General features: G+C 38.7%; 1 protein-coding gene across 1 annotated transcript in view; it reads left to right on the top strand.

Moving 5' to 3' along the window:
• Nucleotides 1–27,270, top strand: part of il1rapl1a (interleukin 1 receptor accessory protein-like 1a) — a 188,608-nt gene that overhangs the window by 142,836 nt on the left and 18,502 nt on the right. The window contains exon 10 of the mRNA XM_030758212.1: nt 26,228–26,360. Coding sequence (XP_030614072.1) covers nt 26,228–26,360 — 133 coding nt within the window. The remainder of the gene's footprint in view (nt 1–26,227; nt 26,361–27,270) is intronic.

Here is a 27,270-nt window from a genome sequence, read left to right as displayed (position 1 = left end):
CTCCAAGAATTTTAAATTGTGGTCAGACCACAAGACAGTTATCTGCTTCAGCTCAGTCCTCATGAAAACGAGGTGGGGCTTAAGGAAATAAAGTTGTGTTTTCTGGATCTTTCAAGCTTAAATGATTTGCTTATCATTGCATGTACACATTTTACGCAGCATCCGTAATCTGTTGGAAGCAGAGATGTAAAACAAACAATAAATGAAGTTGTCAGAAATCTCACCAATTTCCAAAGATAATATACAGTATGCTGCTCACAAAAATCAGTGGAAAATCACACAACGGGTCTTGATAAATGAAATATTCAAGCTGAAAATCTTTACTGACATACACTGTGTCCTTTGTTTAGAACAAAATGACATAAGGATGGTCAGTAGGAACCAAAATCATCAAGCCTTTGAGGGCTGGATTCAAAATCACATCCCAAAGTGTTCCCTAAAATTGTTCAAGTTTTCCCTTAGTTGTTTATTTTTGAGCAGTATATAAACAAAACACATACCATATAGGCACCCTTTGCCTCCTAGTTCACGCCTAACCACTTATCCTCTCCCTTACCTCTATGTCTGTTTCTACATCTTTTCACCCATTACATTCTCTTCTCTCCTCACAGCCTCACCTGTTGACCTCTGCTTGCTTGGGGATTTGAGGATTATACAGAACTCTACAATAGTGAGGACATTCTTAAGCTTCGACACCTAGCCTTGACAACAAACATGCCACCTTTCCATGGAGAGGGTGAAATTGAAGTTGACACTGCTCTGGAGAGTTATTGGAGGTCAAAAGAGATTCACTTTATTAAATTACTTTCTGTCTCCGTCTGCATCACTTTTAGTCCGTATCTTACAAACACACACACTTTAATTTCCTGACTTAAATGGTACATCTTTGGCAGTTCCCTCGCTCTCTCTTACCTCAGTTCATATCACTTTCCTTTTTTTTCAGCTCCAGCATGCATGCACAGCCATCATACGAATACGAATACGAATACCTTTATTAGTCCCACAATGGGGAAATTACAGTCACATGTTGCTGTGACTTGTATGTTTAAATTTTATTGCTCGAATAATGCAAAGAAAGGAACAGTGGAAGAAGTAATGAGTAATTTAAGGTAACAATACTCCAAAGTGGGAACTATTTGTTACAAGTTAAGAATAGAAATTTTTATTTATTTAAAAGAAAAAGTGTAAAATATTGATTTTAAAATGTACTTAAAGTAAGAGTAGCCTTTGTGCAAAATGACCCATTTCAGAATGATGTATACAATATTATAATTCCTGTTCCCATTAATGTGTCTATCACTTTAATGGTACACTTGATGAAGACATGAGCTTTTTTGAATTTCCCAAGAGATCAATAAAGTCGTGTCCTATTCTAATCTTATTAGGTGAAAATACAAATTATATTACAAATTATGGTGGGTTATCAAATAAATGTAGTGAAGAAACAAGGGTTGCATCCCTCTTGAAATGTTGTGTTAGCAGGCAGCAAAAAAGCAAACACTCACATGTGTTAAGTATGTCAAAACACTAAGTGCAGTATTTGAGTAAATGTACACTTAAAGGACTGTGCAGCACTTTCTCAAGCTGTCTGTTTAGTTATGTTAATGTTTTGTGATAAATGACATATTTATATTCTAACACAGAGGTAAAAATCACACACTGAGAACTCTTAAAGGTCACGCTGCAGATATGTCATTATATGTGGTTGTAGCCCCACAGTGACCCAGTGTTGAGTAACCCATGGTGACCGGTATGGTAAGTAGTGTGTCAGCGAAACAAAGCTGAATGTTTAAGTGTGTGAGCGGTCGTCATTAATCACTAAGTCTGGGGCATAGAGCAGGAGACTGCAGTATGATAAATGAACTAACGGCTTCTCTCATGCCTAACCAAAAGAAAGAGGGAGCGGGGAAAGCAGGCAAATGAGAAACTGTACAGAGACGCAGCCATAAGCAGCACCGCATATCATGCTATAAAGTCAAACACAACACCCTACTGTGCATCATATACAGAGGTTTATTTATTGCTGCCTTTAAATTGCTCACTGCAGTTGCAGTGAGGCCAAGATGCGAGAAAGGTGTGGACACACTCTTGATTCATATCCGGCTGTTATTTTTTTTTTTCCTCTGAGGTGCCAATCTCAGCAGCCAATTCAGCATGTTGAAGTGGAGTGACAAAAGGCTATCTTACTGCCTGCCTATTTAATACAGTGTCCCCTTAATTTTGAATTCTCTTTTTTCTGATGGTAGAAGAGCACAAAACATCCAGAATATGCAGACTTCTCTATAAGCTCCATGTATTTTCTCAAAATGAGACTATATATAAGAGATGGACATCTGAATACAAAGCCAATGCACCAGTGTGTAAGTGCTTTAAACCTGCATTCACCAGCAGGGGGATGTCTCCTCTGGATACATAAGCAAGTCTGATTGTCTATGGGAAAGGGACCCTTCTGCTACATTGACCTGTGACCTCAGTAAAAACATTCTTAATTAGTTTATGGTCTCACATCTTATTTGATACAATACGATGCTCATTTTTTATGAAAAAATATTGTAAAGTAGGATATGCTTTAGGGAATGGTTAATTTGATGATTGATACCATTGTATTGTTCCTCATTTTCTCAGTCAGATCTATACCTTGCTTGTCACAATCAGTTTTAGCCATCACCAAAATGGTGATGGCTAAAACACTCAGTTCAAGGCTTCAAGTACAACTTTTATGAGACAGAATAATAGCAAATACACATATGACCTCACTGGAATCCATCTGTTATGCATTATTCAAAATATACCGTATAGTAATAGTTTTGTGAACCTTAATAATAAGACAAAATACAGCTGTGAAAAGAGTTGGGTAAATTGCTTAGATGTGTTAGTCTGTGATATTTTCTGGAGCAGAAAGCACAACCTAGCAAGTTATTTCCTGTTACATTCGGCCTGTGCTTCCATCTTGGCTTACAGGTGACCCTCTGTTGTGGTCTCGTAGAGTGCTCCTTAGAAGATGTGAGGCAATGTGACCTGACACTTCAGTTGGCTTTAGTTTCAACTTGGTGTGCCATGTCCGTAAGGGCCTATCCCTGACAAGGGCCACAGATTGTCTTCACTGCCTGCCGTGAGCTCAACTTTATGCTTACTGTCAGTGTGTATTTTCAGTCAGGCAGTCAGTCATGTGTTTGTGTTTGTGCATGTGTGTCTGCCAGCTGTAAAGCACAGTCATTATCCAGGCTGTCCCAAGCACTCACGTTAAGTCAGTCACCAGTAAGAGTTTCTCCACATTTAAGCCAAAGGATGCCTTTAAAGAGCAACTATTTAGATAATGGTAGCTTTTACCTCATCTGGCTGCTGATGCGCAAGTTCAGTGACAGGTAATCAAAGAAAAGAAGCACCCCATTCATCCTGGCATCACTCTGTATTTGACACAACAAGGGTAGACAGGGTGAGGAGGCAGACATAATGAGACCTGTCTCCTTATTAGAGGGTCTCTTCTATCAGAAATTACCCTTTCATCCTCTTCCAGTCACTGCAGCCTCTGTTTGGTCAAAGTGGCAACGGCAAGGTCAGGGGGCATGATGTAAAGAGAGGAACTTGAAATACAGAGTACATCGACAAAATGTGGTGAAAAATTAACCAGAAAGAAACTGATGTACGCTAACGAGAGAGGATGGAGCAAGGATGAAGAAGTGGAAAAAAATTATGACAGGGATGGGGAGAGATAGGCAGGGGGAAGTGGGGAGGGAGCTGGCACTGGAATGACATGCATGAACAGCAAAGCGAGCAGGGGAAAAGGCGGCTTTGCCATTCACTTTGAAGCTTGCTCCACTTCTGTCTCTGTTACGTAACAGAAAAATGAAGAAAAACAAGTGCCAAAAAACTAGGCATGGTGGTGGTGAGAGAGGGGGGGGGGGCAAGACAGAACTTCGAAACTTCGGGGCTCTGATGTTTCCGGCAGGCGAGTGGCTGTATTCAGCTGATGGGGTTAGTCACCATGCTGTACCAAGCTTTAGTGTTGAGTGAGGGGTAAAAGAGTTAGCGGAAAAAGAGGAAGATCAGTCAGTGGTGTGAAGAGAGAGAAGAAAGGAGGCTTGAGAGGAGGCGGTCGGACAGAAAACAATAAGGAAACAGAGGAGGAGGTATAAACAGAAAGGAGAGAAGAAGGACCACACTGAGCAATTTCAACCCGAGAGATCCAGCTACAGTAACTCTTTTTCTTCTTCTCTATTTCTGTGTTACATAATTAGATCTCTTTGGAGACCAGATGAGGCTCTTCACGTATGCCTGTTGTCTGTTAACTAAAGGAGACCCCTGGCTGGAGGCCACAACTTCATCCAGCAATCAGGAGTAGTTTTGCACTTTGGCTAACACCTTTATACCAGCTCTAGTTTGGCTTTTTTATGACAATCAATCTTCGTGATGTCACCATCGCCCACGGCAGCGAATGTTGCTATGGAGATCAGTAGATCTGCACTGAACCACTGCCTTAGGGACACTGTATGCAGGCTTACATTAGTGCATGTGTTTGTGTGTGTTCGCGCACATCTGTTTGTGTGTGCGCGTGCATCTTTCCGTCTGTGCACACGGTTCATCTTTAATTGCCATCTGCAATCTGTATCCCGAACACAGTCAGTAATTCAAGAGGCCCAGCGTGTGGTAAATAGCTGAGACTCATTTACAAGTGTGTTAATGGACTTTCTCTGTCTTTGTCTTTCTTGTGTCCCTTTCTCGTTTCCTCTCCACAGTCACACATGCAGATCAAAATATATTGCTGAGACATTATAAAAGTGGTTTGCGTATGATTTGCATAATTTTATGAATAAACACAGCCAGATAATTATCTTCAATTTGGCCATTACCATAAACATTGTCAGGTCAGCTGTGATTGGCTGCTGTCTGTATAACAGGTCCGGCACTAGCCTGGAGAGGGAGGGGAGTCAGCTAAAAATTTTGTGAGGCTTTCTCTTTTGATATTCCTGCTACTCTTCAGGAAAGTGTCTAGGATGAAATTTGAGTTTGTAAATTTGAAATTATAAAACTGACATCTTTTTTTTTAACTGTAATTAACCCATTCATGGGATGAGACAGAGCCTCATTTCCTTTAACTATTTTAGCCTCCTCTTGCCTTTTTTTTCTGCACTTTTCTCCTCCCAGATTCTCTTCTTCCTGCCTTAACTACTCCCTTCAACCCCTGAAATGTGTTATTAGCATTAAACAATGGAAGAAAAGGCATGCTAAGTAGTAGCTTTGCTTTCCTTAATAACTATCCTCTATGGTAATAATTGCTCCCTTTGAAACAAAAGAAAAAGTCTTCTTGGGTTCCTAGGCAATAAGCATGCAGCTGCGACTGTTTTATGTGTTTGTGGGGGTGCCTGTTTAGTGTTGCATACTGTATACAGCACATCATTAAAGATCTCACACTTTTTTACTCACTCTCTTTTTGTTGTTGTTGTTGTTGTCCTCTTTAGTGACAGCTAGCTCGATTTACTAAGGCAAAGATCCAAAAGGAAATTGAAACAATCATTTGCATTGTGTGTTTTGCAGTGTGATGCATTTTTGCAAATAAGAAAAAAAAATGTGGATTTTGTTATGTAGAGGAGACTCATTACACCCCGCGATACATGGGACTGAATTTTACAAAACCCTTTTTTTTAAACAACTGTAAAGTAATAAATGCTAAACTACTGAATAGAACAAGGCCAGTGACTAGCAACTGACTGAAAGCAAAGATTAAAACAGTGGAATCAAACTAGGGACACTGTGGAAGTTCTAGCATCTGTTGGAGCCCCAGGTGGACATTCCTCCAATCGGTCTTTATCCCCATTACTGTACGTAATGAATAATTTCACACAACAACAAGAACAACAGTCCTATAAAACAACAGGTAAAACTTTATTCCAGAAATGGCCATGAGACCATATTTATTTTGGTAACAGTTCCCAATACATGTTGGCTGGTTATGAAGTGTTAATACTGTAACTGTTAGTTTAGTTTAGTTTTGGTCTGTTAGCTATGCCAACAAGTCTGTGCTTGTGTCCCAACTCTGACTGCTTGCTTGGAGCCCTCACCTCGTTCACATCACAGCCAGCAGAGTTGGACACATTAGACTGCTCTGCTAACTAAGTTAACTAATGTTAAACATCAAAGTAAACAAAAGAAATAGTGTGATGTTAGTGAAAGTTACTTAATCATCCCTCCCACACATTTAAAGCTGGATTAGCAGCATTTACAGTCGCAGTAGAAAGTACACCATCTTTCCATTTAAGGTTTTACTCATCAAAATATAATAAAAATCATCTGACCCTTAGCAGATCCTAAAATGAGGTAAATAAGACCTCTAATAAACAACAGTGCATGACATGTAAGAATTTTGGAGGGTCTCTGATGGTTAGGTCACGCCCATGAAGTTTTCTAATATAACCAAAGACCACCCTCAGTTTGTTTTTACCACTCAACTCTGTACAATAATAAGCAAAAATTAATGATATTGCACAAGACAATATTTCCAATATTATACACATTGCTTTGGTCACCGTTATCGCTTTAACCTCTTTCAGATCCCTTTCTAGGTTCTCATTTCTGATGACATCATGCATATTTGGGGGTCTGTGATGTCGCTCACTTACAAAAAGGGAAGATTACATGATTCTATAATTGCCTGGTGTGACATAGTGACCATTGTAAAAGACAAAAAAAAAATTGTGCAGCCTGAACCCAGCATAAGAAGCAATTTTGTCTCCAGCCTTATCTGAATACTTTCTCACATGATGTACATCTCAGAAGCACATTAGCTGAGCAATATCTGATCCAGACCAAAGCAGAAAGGGCTCACTTTTTCATTCCTATTAGAAGCTTATTCCAAGGACTGCATCTACTGTATCATAGTGCTTTATCATAGTGTTATGTAAGAAAGTAGCTTTCATTGTAATAAACTGTTACTGAAAGGAGAGTGTAAATTCACAGTCTAAAGAGGAAAAGTTTTATTTGTTTATTTCTCAAATAAATTATTCGTGCCCGTTTTTAATTTCCAGTCTTCCCCAAAGAACTAATTACAGCATTTATTTGAATGATATTTGTTCTTGTTCAGTGAAAAATGCAGAGCATGTGACTTTTACACCAGCGCTCACTTGTGGTTTCCTTTCCTTTAACCTTGACAGCAGCTTTTCTCTCTTTGGTTACTCTTAACCCTGAAAGCAGTATATTGTATATTCCTGGGGCTTTTTTTACTTATTAGGTTAGACTTAGTTTAAAGCTTTTTTCATTTTTTCTTCCTGTTTTTCAGTATAATTTTTAGAACAGTTGCTTGTGTGGTTGTATTTAAAAAAATTTAAAAATCTTTTTTAAAAAAAAAAAAGATAGACAGTACCATTATAATCTGGATAGTCCTACTAGCTTTTACTGTCTGAATTGCTCGCTCTGCTATTCATGCACCCGTTTAAGTGTCACTGCAGAAGTCTGGCCTTTTTTTTTTTCCTATATGAGGTGTGGCTGGCAGTTATTATAAAGCTAACAACTTCACTCTGTTGGCTTGCTACCTGCTAATAACCTTTCTGACCTCTTCTTACTTAATTTCCTCTCCACTCAGTGGCTTTTCTAATCGCATGTGCTCCCCTATTAGAGATAACGTGACCTTTTGTGTGTTGGCAGTTTCCTGTGTGACCTTTAAGAATAAGGCAGACAGAGAACAGATGTGGATCGAGTGGAGCATAATGTGTAGCTAAAGTGGATTCCATCACTGATTCAACCAAAGTAGGCCATTACAACATTTTGTCCTCAACTGTAAAATGAGAAAATTAGTCACCTTTACGTACACGCAAGTGTAGTCGAGCTTACAAGGACTTCTCTGGCCTCATCTCTTGTTCGCTTTAGTAGAACAGGGCCACCGGATCAGGCCCTGTTTCACAAGTAATCTGTCACTTTCACTCTTTTGTGGTTTTCCTCCTCATCACTTTCTTTACCAGTCCTGTCTGCAGCTCCATCACCCTTCAGTTTATCTCTCTTCCTTTTGTGATTCCTGTTCCTAAAGAAATTTGTGAATTCATTATTTCTCTCACTAAAATCAACAGATCCAACCTTCATCTAAAACAAATGGTTCAAAATGTTCATTATTTGAAGCTCGTTTTAGTTACTTATCCTCTAATTGTCAACCCCCCCCCCCCCCCCCCCCCCCCCCCCCTTTATACAGCTTCCTCACTGAGCGAGAAAGTGATATTAAAAGTAATTTAGTAATAAACAAATCATTTTTGCTTTATGGTTATAGTTCATGCTCAGCAGCTGGTAAGAAATAGTGAAAAATGCAGCTTTTCAATATATATGGGCACTGCATCCACACAGTTCTATTTAATGGTGTCTTTCCCTCAATCAGGCTCCCTGTTTCTTTGTGAATGTGGTTGCTCAAGCATGCATTAATGTTATTTCCAACAGAACAACAGTATTCCCTTTTGGCTTTAACTCTGTTTGGGAAACATATAACTTTTCCATTACTTAAATTCCCCATGCTCTGCAGGTAGCTTGGCTTTTCACCTGTGTGAATGAACAGCATGCCCACGCACTGGTGAACAAACAAAATACATACAAGCAAGTGTGCAAATGGGGCAAAACTGCATTACGTTAGTGCATAATTGTATTGGAGATTTAAATTCACCTTTTCTGTGCATGCATTTTTCTTCTAAAGTTCATTCCACATATATATATATATATATATATATATATATATATATATATATATATATATATATATATATATATATATATATATATATATATATCCTCAAAAAGTATAGCATAGTCAGTTAAACTTCTGGAATATTGATCTGGTCAGTTAAGTAGCAGAGCGGGTTGTTAATCAGTTTCAGCTGCTTTGGTGTAAATTAAATTAACAACAGGTGCACTAGAAGGACAACAATGAGACAACCCCCAAACAGGAATGGTTTTACAGTTTTGAATTTGGCTAGGGTCAGTGTCACTACTGGCAGCATGAGTCGATACCTGGACGCTACAGAGGTTGCACAGGTAGTCCAACTCCTCCATGATGGCACATCAATGCATGCCATTGCCAGAAGGTTTGCTGTGGCTCCCAGCACAGTCTCAAGAGCATGGAGGAGATTCCAGGACACAGACAGTTACTCTAGGAGAGGTGGACAAGAACGTAGAAGGTCCTTAACCCATCAGCAGGACCAGTATATGTTCCTTTGTGCAAGAAGAAACTGTATGAGCACTGCCAAAGTCCTACAAAAGGACCTCCAGCAGGCCATTGGTGTGAATGTCTCTGACCAAACAATCAGAAACAGACTTCATGAGGGTGGCCCGAGGGCTTGGCGTCCTCTAGTGAGCCCTGTGCTCACTGCCTGACACAGAAGAGCCTGATCGCCATTTGCCATAGAATACCAGAATTGGCAGGTCCACCACTGGCACCCTGTGCTTGTCACAGAAAAGAGCAGGTTTACCCTGAGCACATGTGACAAATGTGAAAGGGTCTGGAGAAGCCGTGGAGAACATTATGCTGCCTGTAACATTGTTCAGCATGACTGGTTTGGTGGTGGATCAGTGATGGTCATTCATTAGGAGCATATCCTGATGTTGTCAGGCATGCACACAAGCACATTGCTGCAGTAAATTTTCAGTAAAATGAACTAGCCCACCACATAATTTTTTTACTGTGATTTTCATGGTTTCTTTGAATTCAGCCCTGTGTAGGTTGATCATTTTCATTTCCATCGAACGATGTGGCATACTTTCATTCCTAACACATTACCCAATCCATATGAGTATAGATATCCAGCATGATTTTTTCTTCTTCTTCTTCTTGTTCTTCTTCTTATTATTATTATTAAAAAAGAAGGAATGCACTGAACAGCTCAGCAACACCAAAATGCCTGTAAAACCACAAAGATAACTAAAGTATACAATTGCAGAATTCCTTCCTTGGTTAAAAAAAAACCTTCACAACAAGTCAAGAACACTCTTGAGGAAGGAGATGCATCATTATCAAAGTCTACAATCAAGAAACAACTTCATAAATTGAAATAGTATATATTATATTATATTGAGAGTCAGGTCCTCAGGTGTACACATTTCACCATGGCTTTTACTTCCTGGGCTTAGTTACATTTTAGTTAATTCCAGTGTTAGAAGAAGAAGTCCACAACCTGGCTGCAGTATAAGTAAAAGAAGTCCTGGACTAATCTGATACAGCATTATATTAAAAGAAAGCTTAAAATAATTCTTAATCTGGAACACAGGAAGTTGTTACACATACACTATGATAATGAATACACAAAGATTAAAAAAAAAAAAAAAAAAACTAGCTGCATGCTGTGCCACAACGTATAATTTTCATTTTAATTGTCCCAGTTTCTCCACAGTGATATGTTTGTGTTTGTGGGAATGATAATGAAATGACTGAAAAGAACCAAATGGTAATGATAGAGAAGTTCCAGTCGCCCAGTGATAATCACTTCTACAGGATTAAGTCCTGACCCACATCAGCTGAGCATATTAGCATTCTGAGAGAGCACTGCGGCAAGATTCCATACCAACTAAATCCCTGCACTTCATAGGATAGGAAAGGGGAAGGAAAAATAGGATTGGTGGACAGAGTGCAGGAGAGGAGCAAAAATATGGGAGAAAGTCAGCTTCTTTCTTGCGTCAGGATTTCCATGTTTGCTGCACATGTGTTTTCTGGTGTGCTTTATAAAATCCTTCTTTCTGCAAGCCTGTGTTTGAAACTGCATGCTAAGGGACCAATTTGCATCTTCTGCATTGAGAGAAATGTGAGTGACATTTCCTATAGCACAGCTACACTTGGTGGCTGATACTAAAGTTCATCTGAATTTTATGGAATTTTATTGATTTTCTTTCTTTATAAAGCCACTGGCATTACAATGCAGATGGCCTCGCACTGCCCAGAGCGAGAATCCCAGCATACAAATACATAAGCAGGGGTTTTATGTTCTCCTCATTGCACACAAAAAATGCCTCTAACCATTTTCTTTTTTTTAAATGGAAGGAAGATCCTGCTTTTCACCTGTTTCTATTTTCAATGATGGTAGACTCTTTGATCTATGATATTGTCTGAAGTTTCAAACGCTACAACGCCTCCAGTTGTCATTTGCGTGATGGAAGATTTGAAAGTGGAGCATCTTCTAGTAATTATGAAGTTTAGCGAGCAGCTTTTTAGTGGGCCTCCGCCTCGAATCTTTCACTCAGATTTACATTTGCTGTGGGTGTGTGCAAGCAGCAGATGGTTTGTTGGAAATAATGACAACATTGAATGACTGGCCCACTCAAAACTATTAACAGCAAATTGTTTTGTTTTTTGTTTTGTTTTGTTTTGTTTTGGGGGGTTTTTTTTGTTTTGTTTTTTCATCTAGCATTTAATAGTTTTGACCATTATTGCAGTTAGTTATGATAATATCACTAAATTATTTGCTTAAGTTACAGATACACAACTTTAACATTGTTTCCACTGGTGTGATCAACCTGAGCTTCAATTCTAACTTTTTGAAAAACATAGTTAACATGCAGCATTTTGAACTGCATTGTGGGTGGGGGTTTTCTTTCAGTGTTTTTTTCCTAGGACTTCATGAATCTGCAGTAGCCACAGATTTCTAACACAGATTTCCTAAAAGTTGTAATGATAAGAGCTCATGCATTGGACACATACAGGTTCAAGGGCTGATATCACTGGACTGTACATTCTCACAAGCCAGATGTGGTTGCAAACGTTTGGTCTAACTATGGTCTGAATGCAAACCATCCTTAAGGACTGTCCTCCTGATCTGGACTGAATATGAGGCAATCCTGGTTAATATAGCAGGATGAAAATTTTATATGAGGACTCTTGCATATATATATTATATATTTCTTTTCTTTTTTTTCACCCCACTACTACAAACACAGCTGTGTGCACTGATGAATACTGAAGGTACAACAGGTCATCCATCACGTAGATCTGCATTGCAGTGTTTGTTGCCAAACTTCTGGTATAGAAACTTATAAATCAGCAACTGCTTACTTTCTAAGTGTGAGTAATTAAAGTTGAATAACTTTAAAATAAAACAACTTTGTTCCAATTAAAAGTAAATCACAGTTATTTTCTGCAAATTCTCCAAATGTTTCAGATTTTTAGATCATAAATAGTGTCTGTGTTTGTAGCTGTAAGTGTTAATAGATACCCTGCTGAAAGTACCTAATGAAGAATGTACTTAATAGTTCCTGTTTGGTTTGTATAATTAGTTATTTTTAAAGGGAGACGGGGTGTAGCACACAAAATGCTTTCCATCTGTATGTAAAAGATTAGCTCATGGTTGAAGTACAGTATGTCTACCTCTTAACTATGTTTTCTTGCTTGATGAAAAAATTCAAATTCAATTCTATTCCAGCGTGCTGTGCAACTATTCATTAGTTCATATTAAATAGAAGCAATAATTACAATTGTGAAATATCTGTAATTGCTGACACTATGTTAGTACTACTTTCTCATAGAAATGATGTGCATTTAAACTATTACCAAATAGTTTTCCTAGTGGTGCAGTAAGTTGAACTGAAACAAGAATAAATCTTTTTGCTTGTCCACTTCAACATATCAAAAATCAACATTTTTTTAGTCTGGTGTTCATGTATTTGCTTGAGTGGCTGTGACTTTGTGTCTGTTTGGAGAAATATGGGTGCTGGCAAAAAGCAAAGACTTTGTGATATACAAAACATGTGTTAAGGTTACAATGATAATCTTTTCTCATTTACTTTGGCAAAGATTTAATGTGGAGTTAGCAAATGTAATATAGAAAAAATATATCATATAAACATGTTTGTCTTATGGTTAAAACATCATATTCACACAGTTGGGTAACACACAAGTCTCATTTATAACAATTTTAGGTCAACAGAAAGAAAGGTGCTTTTTAAATGATGATTTTGTAGATGTATATAAATTGCGCAGGCTAACTGTGGCGTGATGTTATCGATTTCTGATTCAGAGCAGTCTGACTTTAAGTCAAATTTTAGAAATATAGGACACGATGTTAAGCTGTGGCGTATATTTTATGGATTGTAAATTTGTATCCGTATGAAATAAACAGTTTTTCCAAACCCATGCGCTGCATGATCACATGCAATATGCTGCTTAGTTTGCTTAACCAGTTGACCTAATTTACACGCATTTATTTGCATGTGGATGAGCACTCATGCAAGCACACAATGTTCATTTTTTGGTGATAATTGAAAGACGTGTTTCCAGATTGTGGATAAGCAAAGTGCACTTTACTGTTACTATAGAAGCCAGATCCCAATTGTATTCTTCTAAAGTATCGATCCCCGAGGACCTAAAAAATTGAAATTAGGATATCATACAATGTGTTTTTATGCCTTCCAAACAAAGTCCCAGCAAGGGCTTATAGTTTGGTTCGTCAAGAGAATAATCTGTTAGATTTCTGACAGTGAACAAGTGACATTATTACAGTTAGAGGTTATGTCAAAGTGACAGAAACTGAGGAAGAATGACTGATGAGCCATCAGGATAAGGATTTATGCAGTGCAAGTCATTTAATCTCTTTTAGAGAAAAGAAGGCACTGACTGATGCTGTGCTCACCCCATCGTGTGATGGAGCATGTGTATTCTTGTAGGTAGATACACGCACACACACACACACACACACACACACACACACACACACACACACACACACACACGCACACACACACGCAAATACACACACAAATCAAACACATCCTGCCTCTCACAGGAAATCATTGCAGTAATTAACGTCCTAGCGTGCTCCCTCATTGAGATTCTGATTGGCTGAAAGTCATCCTAAGAAGCAGCTCGGCACAGATCCCTCAGGTATTTTGCAAGAGTGAAATTATCCCAGTGCTTGCCAAGTACCAGGGGACACCATCAGCCTGTGTTAGTGTATAAACATTTCTGTTTTCCCCAATGCCCCTGTCCCAGTGTCTCCAGCCCAGACGGCACGAGCCATTTGTCAGCCTTGATTTAGATTTATCAACACACAGGCCTCCTGTGGCTGAATCTTGATCTGCACTCCTACTCAAAAGCCCAAAATTTAACGAACATTGTGTTGGTAAGGCATGGGGAGGGTTGATGTGAAGAATGCAATGAAGAGTCATAAATTGAAACAAAAACACAGAGTGGGCATGGGGAGGGTGAGGAAAGGTAGTGAAGCCTGTGTGGTGGTCTCAGCTCAAGTGGTACGTTGAGATTTCAGGGTTAGGATACAAAATGAGAGGGTGAGAAAGAGTACAGCATGCTAGAAGAGCAATAAGAGGCAGAGGTGTGGCAGTGAAGAGAGGAGGGCACCCTTTTGTTATAGGAAGGAGGAGCGCGTGTGAATGTATCTTTTGTGTGTGTGCGTGCATTTGCACGTGCGTGTGTGCGAGAAAAACATAAAAAGAAGGCAGGTGATTGAGAGAAAGCGACAAATCGACCACTTTTGTTTAGCAACATTAAAAAGCTTTGATTTTCTAACTAGCTTCATCTCCTCTGATGTCGCAGCAGATGTTCTTGGGAATCATTACATTATTCTATTTTACTGTGTTCAGATATAATTAAAACAAAAATTTTAAATGGAAATTTGGCGAATGCTTAATTACCTCCAGATCGTTCATCTCTTAGTCTTGCTGTGAATGCTGATTTCATGACATTTATGTAAATAAAGTGACCAAAATAATGTGGGCCGCATTTTCAAAACCTCTTTCGGGTTTTGAAAATGTGGTGTTGCAACAGGTGTATAATCTTCATGTTTTTCCACAGGCTTGATACTGAAAGGTTTGAGTTCACAACACCCCACTGGAAATTATTTGCACCTGATCATTGCATCTGCAGAGAAGAGTGAACTCTCCTTACCACCGGATCAGCATAAAGCTGCACATCGGCACGCTGTTTTAGGATATGTGCATTTTTGAAGTTCTTATAATGGTGTACTTTCCTGGTTCGGTGAATAACCAGAGAGTCCTAATAGAGTTATTTCTAACTCAGTGACCTTTTCTGTATATGTCCTGCTACCCACTGAAAAATCCACCGCAGCATCACTGTGGACTTTGCTGAAGTGGTTCTTAAGATTGCATATATTCCCTTGTTCGACTTCAAAATCCCCAAAAGCTCATTTCTCCTCAGTCCAGTAAAGTTTAAATTTCAAATTTTTAGGCTCAAACTTCTTTAATCACTTCTGTTAAAATAAAAATTTGAGGCTGTTAACAGAATCTTGCTTTTACTCTGCAATTTATCCACTTCTGTAATTTTGGTGTCAAATTTTCTTGTTTCATTTTGTATCAGCGCTCTATGACTTTTGCATTCTGACTGACTACACATGCCTTCCCTGTCTCATTAACACCTCAGTGGGGTTACTAAGACAAAGTGACTCATCAGTTACCCTTCCCAGACAGAATTTTCTTCCATTTCTCCCCCAACCTGTTTTAACTTTAAACTACTGTATGACACCTACTGTGTTACAGATTATTACTTGCAGCTAACATTAATTCAAACAGAGCTTTTGGCTGGTTTGTATTGGAGTTTAATAATCATATTTTGTAATTATTTCACACATCTTTCCGTCAATGATTGTTATTGATCTTTCTTAAATTAGGTGGCATTACGAAGCAATCATGCTTCTTTAGTTTGTTTATAATGCATTTTATATATTGTAGCCTACCAATCTACCTTTAGTCAGTGTTTTTCATTTCATTCTGGATATATGGTGCAGTGAGGACCTTTCTGTTGACATAACTTAGATGACACAATTGTTTGAATAGGATTTGATAAAGTCCACTGGGATATGATTGGTTAACAGTGATGGTCTGGGCTGGTGTGACCTAACCTTGAATAGCGAGCTCTGGTTTTAATTGAGTTAGTCAGGCTCCAGTTGGTATTCCGGTCAGTGGGTCAGCGCCTGCAGCCAGGCCCCTCGTGGGCCATTCGTTAAAGTGATGTTCTTCTTCAAGTGTTCAAATCACACCTTTTAATTGGCCTCCAGCTCCCTGGATAGGAGCCAATTACAGATCCCTTTATCTTTTACTCTGTATTTCTGTGCTTGTCCTTTAGCTGCAAAGTTCTTGCTATTCTTTTCCTGCTCACCCTTTTCTTTCAACACTTTACACTGTATAAACATTAGGTTTTTTTTTTTAAATAAAAGGCAGAGCTTTCTCAGGGTGCCTAGAAGGTAGTTTATAGATATCCACTGACAGTGAAGGCAAATTAGTTTAATTTTCTCGGGGGGGGGGGGCTCTTTTTGACCATAATACAAGATTTTACATGAACTCAGATTAGTTGGGAAAGTGATTCCAAAACTCTCTGGGGTAAAACAGAAAGGGCAGATGTGACGCCTTTAGAAATGATAAGACATGGGTAATAAAGGCACTATCTGAGAAAGCAGGACAAAATCTAGTGTGCAGAAAGGTTAGAAGACCAAAGGTTTGAGACGCGGGTGAGCCGGTGTCTTTTGTGAAATTTTTATTTCTGTTCCCACGGTGGACAGTTTCATGCTGGACCATCAGAACATGGACAAAGCTGATTTTTGAGAAAAAAGTTGGGGCACTGGCACTTGTTGCTGCACTGATCCTTCATTCAGTGTGAATTGCTAGAAAGATAAAAGAACATTTATTAAGTTCACTATCATATAATCGTATAATCCCCCACAGTGCCTCTTGTGGTATAATGGGCCTCTGTGTTCCCCTTCCTCGGACAGAGCACCTATTATGTCATCAAAAGGGGACGCTTAGCAGACGAAAAGGGGGGGATGAAAGCGAGGGTACCAACTACCTGTTCACAAAGGCCATAATTTTTACCGGTAATTAAAGGCTTACATTTCCCTGATGGATCATCAGGGGTCACAGAACAAACGAGGAGAAGGAGCAACAGAGAGGGAAAGAAGCAGGATTCTCCTCTGTTAAAAGCTCTCAGGCTTGTAATGGTAATTAAGGGCTTGTCTCTGGAGAGGGGACGATATTAGAGCTGCAGAGAAGCTGAGGTGGCGGAGGGGGTGGGCCCCAACTCTTTTATGTTCTCATTACCCTTACTCATTCCTCCACTTATTCTGCCCAAATCCTCCAATCCACCCTTTCACTGTACTTCTCACCCCTCTGCATCCCCCACCTCACACCGACTTCCGCAATGCAGAGCAAAAGTAATCAGTTCAGCCAACTACATTGTTCCACAGCTCAGCGGTGTTCTATGAACAAAAAAGCCACATCTTTACATACAGTAGGACTTTTTTTTTTAAACAGATTCTAAGATGTTCAAAGAGCTGCAGAATAAAACAAGCCAAGCTCTTTTCAGATTGTGTTTTGACCCTCCTCCAAGTAGAGCCAACTTTGATTGCTGCTTCCTGTCAATATATTGACCAACGTCCTAATGTCATTACAGTACCTATCTTTACTGTATTTTCTGTCCTGACAGAGCCTGCAGAGCTGCTGCTACCTAGCACAGTAGGTGTAGTCATGGTAACCTGCAGGCGGCTAAAGAATAGAAATGTTGACAGACACATTTGGAGTTTTCTGCGCTGCAACTCCCCACTCCTGAAACAGTAAACACACCTGCCCGGTTATGGTTCTCTAGAGATTTCACCTACTGCATTGAGAGATGAGCAGGGACAAGAAGCAGGATCAGATATTTTTAGCAAAGGGAATTGGAATGAGAATTTCAAGGAATCACCCGGGGATGCTGAATAGCTGTCATTCACCTTTTTTTCTCGATGCCTCCATTTTCATTACTTTCTGGCTCGCCTCACTCTTCCTCTGTCTCCTTCCGTAGCCTTGACAAAAGCACGTGTTTAAGTAGTCTACAATGTGATTGTGGGATGAATCTGAGACTGCAGGAAGCTTACATAGCAACATCACTCAGAAAATATATGTACCCTCACCTGCAACATGCAGGAGGGAGATTTTAATGGGTAAGCCAGAATGGCCTGTCAGTTTTTAACCACTGAAATGGATCTACCTATATTTGCAACATGTGCACACACACATATGCACAGAGACACATGCACACATACAGTACAGTAGTGTACATTGCTGTGATGTAATGAAAGCATATATGACACAATGCACCAGCCAAAGGCAGTTTGAAATGTATCACAGTTTTGTTGTTTACGGTATCATCTCTGTATATTACTTGTCTTGTTCACTCTTTTATCCTTCCTGTGTGCAAAAAAAAAAAAAAAAAAAAAAAAGGATTACACCGTACTGTGTGCACTTTTTCATGCTTGTTTCACACCTTGTGGGGGAAGAATCATGACTGACAGGACTTGTATCAGATTCTCCTGCAGAGTTATCCACAGGAAATCTTCACAAACCCGCTTTTCTCTCTCTCTCCCTGATATATACATATGCACACACTAACACTTTCTTCTTGGCTATTTTATTGAAAGCTTAAAATACCCTAACTCTGAAATTTAAGCCCGTGTCTAAAACTAGGCTGTGGGATATTGTTGTTTGCCATGAAAACCGTGTACAGTATCTCAACTTTTGCTTGTTTTCTATTCGGATGGATTATAAAGACCTATATAGAAGTGGAAAGCAGAACAATACTATTAATATCTTGGGAGAAATATATATTGCAAGACCAATATTATATGGAAAAAAGGAAAAGAAAGGAAGCACAGCGTGGCTCTAAAGACAGGGGTGGGGTACTGAGGCAGTCTGTCTTCTGGTAAAGACTTGGACAAAATTGTTGGTACACTTCTGTTAAAGAAAGACAAACCAACAATACTAACACAAAAGTAATAATAAATAAAAATTTGCTGAAAATTACCTAAGGAAAATCAGATATTGCTTTTGAATTGTGGTTCAACAGAATTATTTTAAAAACAAACTAATGAAGCTGTCCTGGACAAAAATGATGGTACCCCTAGAAAAGACTGAAAATAAGTTGACCACCGGAAATGTTAAACTAAGGTGTGTCCTGTAATTAGCATCACAGCTGTCTTCTAACTTGTAATCAGTCAGTCTGCATATTTAAAGGGTAAAAGTAGTCGCTGTGCTGTTTGTAATGTTGTATTCAGGTCCAGTGGGTTTGACCACAGCAGCAGATATTGCCAAAATGTTGATGCGGTTTCTTCTTTTGGATCCTTGACTTTCACTGTACAGATTGATCGACAGTATGTTGAGAGCTTGTAAAAAGCTGTTTTCACGTTGATCTGCTCCACTTGCACATATGGGCAAATGTTTGTGACATCACAAGCAATGTGAAAGCCCATTTCGAAGACCCCAAAACCAAATTACACAAACACAAGTGCAAAATGTATATATTTAGTGCAAAATACTGTGCTCAAGACCCTTTCTTTTATATGAGAGAATGAGCACATTTGTTTGCAAGTGTTCTTCTATTTTTAAGTTGTGTTTTGGACAGATATAGCATAGCATAGTGGTTTATGCATTCACTAACAAGTGAAAGATCACTGGTTCAGTGCTGGGAGGGGAGACAAAACCCTTGGGGTTGCATAAGGAAGTGCATCTGGTGTAAAAAAAAAAAAAAAAAAGAAAAAATCTGCCAAATCAAATATGTGGAGCTACCCACTGTGGCGACCTCTTGTGAATAATGGAGCAGCTGAAAGTAGCTTTACAGAGTTGTTGTATAACTTTGTAATTAAAAAATCCTCCTGAAAACAAAACAGTCCTTTCAGTAGACAAGATGTATCAAAGAAAATTGTAGATGTAGTTGTTCCCCTTTTCTGAATGAGGACACTGAGATGGCCGGTGGAGACAAGAAGGCTGATTTTCTAATTCTAATATTTTCACTGTGAACTGTTTTACATCTTACATATCCTGGACTGTCAGATTAATCAGTTGCAATGTGATGTTATTTTCTTTTATGCGCATGATTTCATCAAAGTAACAACAATTTATCATCGTCGGTTCCTCGTTTGGCCCTGCACTTTAAATACTTGAGCAAAAGATCCAACTTTCTTTGAACTCCCAGCTCATTGTGCCTTCCCTCCCACATACACAGGCCAAAGAAATGAAACAAATGGGCAAAGTGCGTTTCAGGGTGAGCAAAAACACTAGCATGTGATAGCACATCTTGTGCAAGACTTCACCTCACCTTGAAAATGAAGTACAGAGAGAACAATTGTGCTGAAGACTAGAGTGTGTTATGAAACATCAAACCCACTCTTGACTATGACTTTTTCAAAAGGCTCTCCAGATTGTTTCTTATCCTACAAATAAAACATGATGGTGGCTGTCACACACAGTAACAACACACAACTGCTCTAAGCAGTGGCACGAGAAAGACAAGTGTATTCAAGAGAAGGAGATGAGATAGAAGAGAAAGAAATGACACAATATGTGTGTTAATTTATAATCATGTTTGTATATGCATCGTGTTATTTTATTTTTTATTTTTTTTTTGGAGGGGGGGGCTGTCTGTTCATTCATCTGCCCCTCTGTCGGCATATCTGTCAATCTCACTGTGTGCTCTGTGCATCTGTGCTGAGTTTGGACAGCATCTGCAGAGTGTTTTCTGTGCAAGGTTTGTTTTCCTCTCCTCTGGCTTGGAAAGTATTCCTCTGTGTGAATCTGAGTGCCAGCTCTGTGAGGCCTAATTATCCCAAATACTGTGAAATCAGCTAAACATGCACCAAGAGTTGATGCAAATCAAATTTATGACCCTGCGCAGCACATATTATTTTATAGTCTTTAAAAATCCGATCACCATTTGTGGTCTCACTCAATCATTTACTAAATTTCCCAGTAAAGACCTGCCAGGCATAAGGGCTGGTTTGTTTTCTACTAGGTTTCGTTCCTATGTATTGTCTAATAAAGACCTTCTTTTGTTATTCCTTTGAAAAGCATAATGTGTACCTATCCTTATTTGGCATAAATACCCTCAGTGTGCTCTAAATGCATGCTGTAGACGTGAGTGTTTGCCAAATGAAAGTAATGTAGTATAATGGGCATTATAAATTCTAATGGATGGTGAAAACTGAACAGCTTGTTACTTTAAAGAGTTTTTGTCACAATGTGCCGACAAAGTAGGTAATTAATCCACAGAAGACAGAAAAACAAAAATTATAGCTGCTGATAATAATCCCCCACCCCCAACCGGTCACGGCAAATGGCTGCCCCTGCCTGAGCGTGGTTGTGCCAGAGGTTTCTTCCTGTTAAAAGGGAGTTTTTCCTTCCCACAGATACCAAATGCTTACTCACGGGGTATCATCTGATAGTTGGAGTTTGCTTTCTAAATATTGTAGGGTCTTTACCTTATTATATAAAGCAGTAGCACTGTTGTGAATAGGCACTATATAAATAAAATGTAATTGAATTCATTTCTCCACATGAGTAGTTTGGAAATATCAGCCCTGCCAATACATCGGGCATTATAAGCTATTTGCCTATACTGTATATCAGTATCGGCATTTATAACGGCTGATAAATTAACATTTAAAACGTAGAGAAGAGATTGGAGAAACACCCTTCAGCCATGTTGGATAGTTTGTCCACCAGAGAGCACTCTGCAACTGCCCTTTTGGCAACTCATGTTTGAAACACAAGGAGCAACCAGCTGATCTGAGCATAGTCAGTAAGCCATAACTTGAAGTGACAAGAAAACAAGATTATTTTTAAACTGCATTGTCATGTTATCTTAATAACCACATGTTTAAAAAAAGTTAGGGAAATCTCTATATGTTTTGTGTGTTTGTAAAACAAAAATACATCAGTCGATGTGTCAGCTTGTTAAATTATCATATATTGGTATTGGTCTTAAACATTCTATATCGTTCTGTTTGGAATAGTTTCTAAAAAGTATGATAAATACAGCCTGTACCTGCTTAATTCCATTCATCATAAAAATTGACAGGCTCTGGAGAAAAGTAACAAAATCTTCACCTTTAAAACTTAGAACTTTATATCTTTGTATGAAACCCAAAGTTAAATAAAACAATTGTTTTTTAATTCTACTGCTGACACGACTCCAAGAATTGCCCGCACCCAAAGTATTGAGATATAAAGAGTGTATATGTGAACTTTAAAAGTTTTTGTTTGCGTGCGTGCAGAGTTATAGCTGTTTCTCTCTTTAAGACATCTGGTGGTTTGGCTATGTTCTGGGACCTCATAAGACTTTGTAGTTTAAGCTTTTCAGACAGATAGAAAAAGGACGCCTTATAAGAGAAAGCTGTGTTATTAAGGCTAGATTACAAAGGCACTGATTCCGCTTTGTACAACTACAACCCATCGCCTCTAGTGCAAACCCAGCTTTGGTAAAATTATAGTAAAGAGTTATGTTATACTGTTCTCCACCAGATATCCATCTGTTGTTATAGGAAGGCCAAAGGTGTAGTCAGTCTCTGTGGAAGACTCTCAGACACATTGGACAGAAATTAAAAACAAGAAAAAGGGGTGGTTCTTAAGTCTAATTTCCATCAAGCGCCGTGACCAACTCTCAGCTGAGGGGAGGATGTCAATCACTCAGATTACATGGATTTGTTCCACACCCACGCATGTGTGAAGGCAGAAACAACACACAAAGACATGCACAGAAAAACACACTCTCAGGCAAACACTTAATCATGCACTTGTGCTGTACAAGACACGCATCCAGTCAGCGGGGGATATTTTTCACGCCTAATCTTGCCAAGTCTTGTAATGGCACACTTATTTGTGAACTTCAATAAATTAAAAAGAGATTTGAATTTTTGAGTTTGTACCAAAAGCAAGAATGCTTATTATTCAACAGACAGTGGGGTCGCAGGTATCCAGTGGAAAGGAGTTCAGTATTCAGTGTGTTTCTTCTATTAAGGAACTGGTGCTTTTATAATCTGCATTTTCATTATTTGCACATTTTTAGACCAAGCACTTCTGTTTTTTGAGCTGTTGCCTTAAAAGCTTTCCTGAAACCAAAATTAACTTTGGAGGGTTTTCCTGTATTTATCTTTGAAATTTAAAATTCAGTAATATCTCAGTAAAAAAAAAATTCACCTTCAGAGTCAGTTAAAGTCAACATAGATATCATTAATGTGAGTTTCCAAATGTTTCAAACCTCTTTGAGACTAATAACAGATCATAATAATAGTGATACTGCTGTGGGGTTTGATAGCATGGCAGAGATTTTAAAAAGCAGTTCATTCTCCTTTGCAACTAGTACAAATTATTCACCTTATTGTTCCAGTTCTAGTTAATAGTCTTTTTACCATCTGCTCCAACTTTGGCTGCCTTAGCATCATAATAGTTATGGCAGTCTTACTGGGCTTTAACAGGACTCTCTCTATCCCTGGATAATACACATTTTTCTGCTGCCTTGCAAACAGTCATCCACCTTTCGCTTCACCTTGCCAATTAAAACGCAGCTGGAGGTATACATTGCAAATGTAACGCCAGGGGAGAGTAAGTGTCATTTCAGATCATTTGGGTGTTATTTCAGCTCTTCAGTGAAGTGTTCTGGGAAAACAAAAGAAAAGCCTCTAAAGGTATAAAGAGCTGTTCAGTGAGAATCTGGTGTGACTCTGTAGATGGAGCTGAACAGCATAAAACAATCAGTCTCAGTAATGTTATATTCAAATATCCAACTTAAAATGTATAAATCAGATGCTCAGAATGGCGCAGATGATCTTCAGTTTCTGAATAACTGATGAAACAATGGATTATGCTGGAATTTGTTAAGCATTCCTAATTATTTTTGATGTTAATTAGAAAGACCTGTACATTGTTTTTAAAATCTTTATTCATTTTCAAGGATAAACTTTCCATCTCGACTTTTAACGCAAAATAGACCAGAAGCTGATAAATATTTTTGCCTTAAGATGCAATTTTTATATATCACAGAATGAGCAGATTATACATTCAGCTTCACACTGTATGTGAATGTGACAATGATGTTGCAGGTGCAACACCACCCACCGGTATTCTGGAAGTAACAAAGGTGGCTGTGAGAGCGTTTGGGGGAGTGCTGCATTTGGATTAGAATAAGACAGCAGGAGGCCTTCAAGTGTTTCCTGTGATTCCCAGGCAGCTCAGTAGAGACTTCCTCTCCAGGCAGCGGCTGCTGGCAGCTTGACATTCCTAGTTTACAATTGATCTGAGGGATATACGAACACCAGGGGGGCAGATTTATAAACAGAGGAAAAGGTAGATACTGCATCTGGGTCACACACAGAGATACGCAGTTGCCTGTAATATGTAATTTTGTACTGTATGTGCATCTTAAATAATAAATGTGACTGTAAAGCACCGTTGTAGTAAATTCTGTGTGTGTGTGTGTGTGTGTGTGTGTGTGTGTGTGTGTGTGTGTGTGTGTGTGTGTGTGTGTGTGTGTGTGTGTGTGTGTGTGTGTGTGGCACACAGGAGGTTCCTACTTTGTAGGTAGAGCGTGTAGCCTTTGTAGAGCCTGGCTGTGCACACATACCAAGCTGAGAGTGGCTGTTGAACTTTGGAAATGTCAGACATGGCTCCTCACAGGCAGCACTATCAGTTCATTCCTGGGTGTCCTCCCATCTTCCTTTCCTGCATGCCGTAAAACTTTTCTTATGCTGAAATTTTTTTTGGAGCTGTTGTTGACAAGAGGAGCACAGAGGAAACAAACTCTTAGTTCAAACACAGTCTTAAAGAGAATAACCCTTGCCAGATGCCAGGGCATCTGAGGAAGAAGTGCTGTGTTGTGCAGTGGTGTGCAGTGGGTTCAAAGATCATCGCACTAAGGGAGCAAAAAAAAACCAAAAAAGAACTGAAATCCTTGTATAATGTAATGCAATAGAACATCCCTGCAGTAAATGCTTAAATATTTAGTTTTGACTCTTAAAGAAAGGATCTGACTTAAACATAGTTGCTTTTGAAGTTGGCGTTAAGTAGCAGAGTTTCCCTTCGATTCCCTACACAAGAGCTGTAACATACTAATCAGGATTAACAAATGCAAACCTTGCACTCCTGCTTGTAAATCCTGCTGCAAAACAGGAAAAAGCATCCTCGCCACCTCCCAACCCCATCCTCTTCACGTCTTTCTCCCTGCACTACCCAAATGACGTGCCTTTAAGCAATTCACAACACTGACGTTCCCAAGAGGAGCGTCCACATAGTTAACAGTATGTGCTACACGAAGAGTCTCCCATCATATGTATATTGTTTACATGGCGTTTGCGGTTTGCTGAGATTACTGCACCCCAGGCCTTTTCCGGATGCCACTTCAATGGAATGAAAAATAAATACATTCATAGCATATGCCAGCCAAGCTCTAGCTTTATTTTTAATACATGCAAAGTTCATGGACATTGAAATTCCTGCATGAGTGCTAAAGGGTTGCCAGCTCTAATCAGCTCACAATTATGTCGCATGTAATGTTTGATATATATATATATATATATATATATATATATATATATATATATATATATATATATATATATATATATATATATATATATATATATATATATATATATATATATATATATATATATATATATCTTTTTGGTTTTTTTTGCTTTTTATCTCTGGTTCATTTATCTCTGGGCTTTCACAAAAATAACAAATGCTGCCAACAGCTTTAGTGCAGTAGATTTCAACAGAAACTTTTTTAATTGGTAGTGAAGTATCACCTTTTCTTCCATGTAAATACTTGCCCTCTGTGTTGAACCAAAGAGATAATCCACCCATTCACAGAGCCAAGAATCCATTGGCTCCCCAGTGACAATTACTTCTTCCTTCCACATATCAACTTGCAGCAAACTGTAGTTGTTGACTCCTGACCTTCCTTCATACCCAGCAGCTCTAAATAAAATAATGTTATTGTCTGTCTCCGCTCACTTCCTTTTGCCTTATTTTCTCCCGTGCGCTGTCTCGAGGGGGATTTTAGAAAGCTCTTGAGTGCCCTCATGTGTTCATTACCTGCTTTATGATCAGTGTGCTATATCTGTGTACCATTGACCAAATGAGCCTTAAAACCTGACATGTTCCCCTTGACATTCTTTGAAGGGAAAGACTGTCTGCTGATATCACAGCTGTACAGCCCCCAAAGTAGTTCAGGATGAGCATATTTCCAGCTTCTCTCATCAGACAACATTTGTATACACAGTGTGTATACATGAATCCGTGAATGTGGGAAGTGTGTGCCTCAGCCTATGTGTGTGTGATACCTAAAATGAAAAGAACTGGCAACATTGGTGTGTCCGTGTGAAGTCACTGACTTTAAAGGCACACATATGATATGATACAATATTTTTCAGGTTGTACATATACCTTTAACATGACAGCAGGGCTATCAATCATAACAGCATGTTGTCATCTCCTGTCTTTGCAGGAAGTGCCCTGAACCTCACTTGCCGGGCATTTTTTGGCTACAGCGGAGATGTCATCCCCATCATCTACTGGATGAAGGGAGAGAAGTTCATAGAGGACCTGGATGAAGAGAGAATCCAGGAGAGTGAAATCAAGTAAGAAACACATGGCTGCAAATCACTTTACTAGACTTGGCAGTAATGAGGAATTAATAACATATGTAGATAAATTTACCCCATAATATTAAAGGACGATGCAAATGGTTTTGCATCTCTTAGCCCATTAACTCCAAATTGCATACAGTAAACCAACCATTTTCCAGAGATGTATTCCCTACCTTCTAAGCAGCCGTTCTTTTCAATTAATTATGCTACAGTATGAACATGATGCAGAGGCTTGAAATTTATTATAAGCAATAATTCATTAATTTTATTACCTTTATATTTTTCCAGTTAAATTGCATTATCCTCCTGTGGACATACAGTACACAGAGCTGTACAAAAAAAATTTACCCTCAAAGGTTGGCCTATTAATCAAGCAAATTAACTTCAGGCAAAGGGCGACAAAAAGAAGAAAGCAACCCCCTGATCAATCAATATTTGGTACCAGAACTCTTATGTCTGATTGTAGCTCTCTTGATCTCTTTCCATTTTCAGCAGAAGTGACAGTTGACAGTTCTATCAAAACAAAGAAAATCTACAAAGAAAAAGGATTTTGTTCTGTACCCGCATCATTGCATGCATTAAGACTGTGTGTGAGAACTCTTAATTGCATATTCATAGGGTCTTTGGACACATTCTGTGCTGTTTGATGTGTTATTTATGATATTGGATATAAATGTAACAAATAAAATGTGTGAATGAAACAAAAAATATTTTTAGTTTAAAACATTTAACCATTCCTCGTAATGGAAACATTATTATAGTTATGAACCCTTTCTGTTATTTTATTTAATTAATTTATTTATTTGCCTAAAAATGAAGACAGTTTGGATTTGGAATCTGGAAAGAATTTGTGTAAATTTCTTTTCTTCTCTTTATCTTCAGTACAGCAGGATTCAGCCCA

The sequence above is a fragment of the Archocentrus centrarchus genome, chromosome 21, assembly GCF_007364275.1.
Source record: "Archocentrus centrarchus isolate MPI-CPG fArcCen1 chromosome 21, fArcCen1, whole genome shotgun sequence".
NCBI lineage: Eukaryota > Metazoa > Chordata > Actinopteri > Cichliformes > Cichlidae > Archocentrus > Archocentrus centrarchus.
Note: the sequence above shows the minus strand (reverse complement) of the source record. Positions and strands in the feature narration are given on the sequence as shown.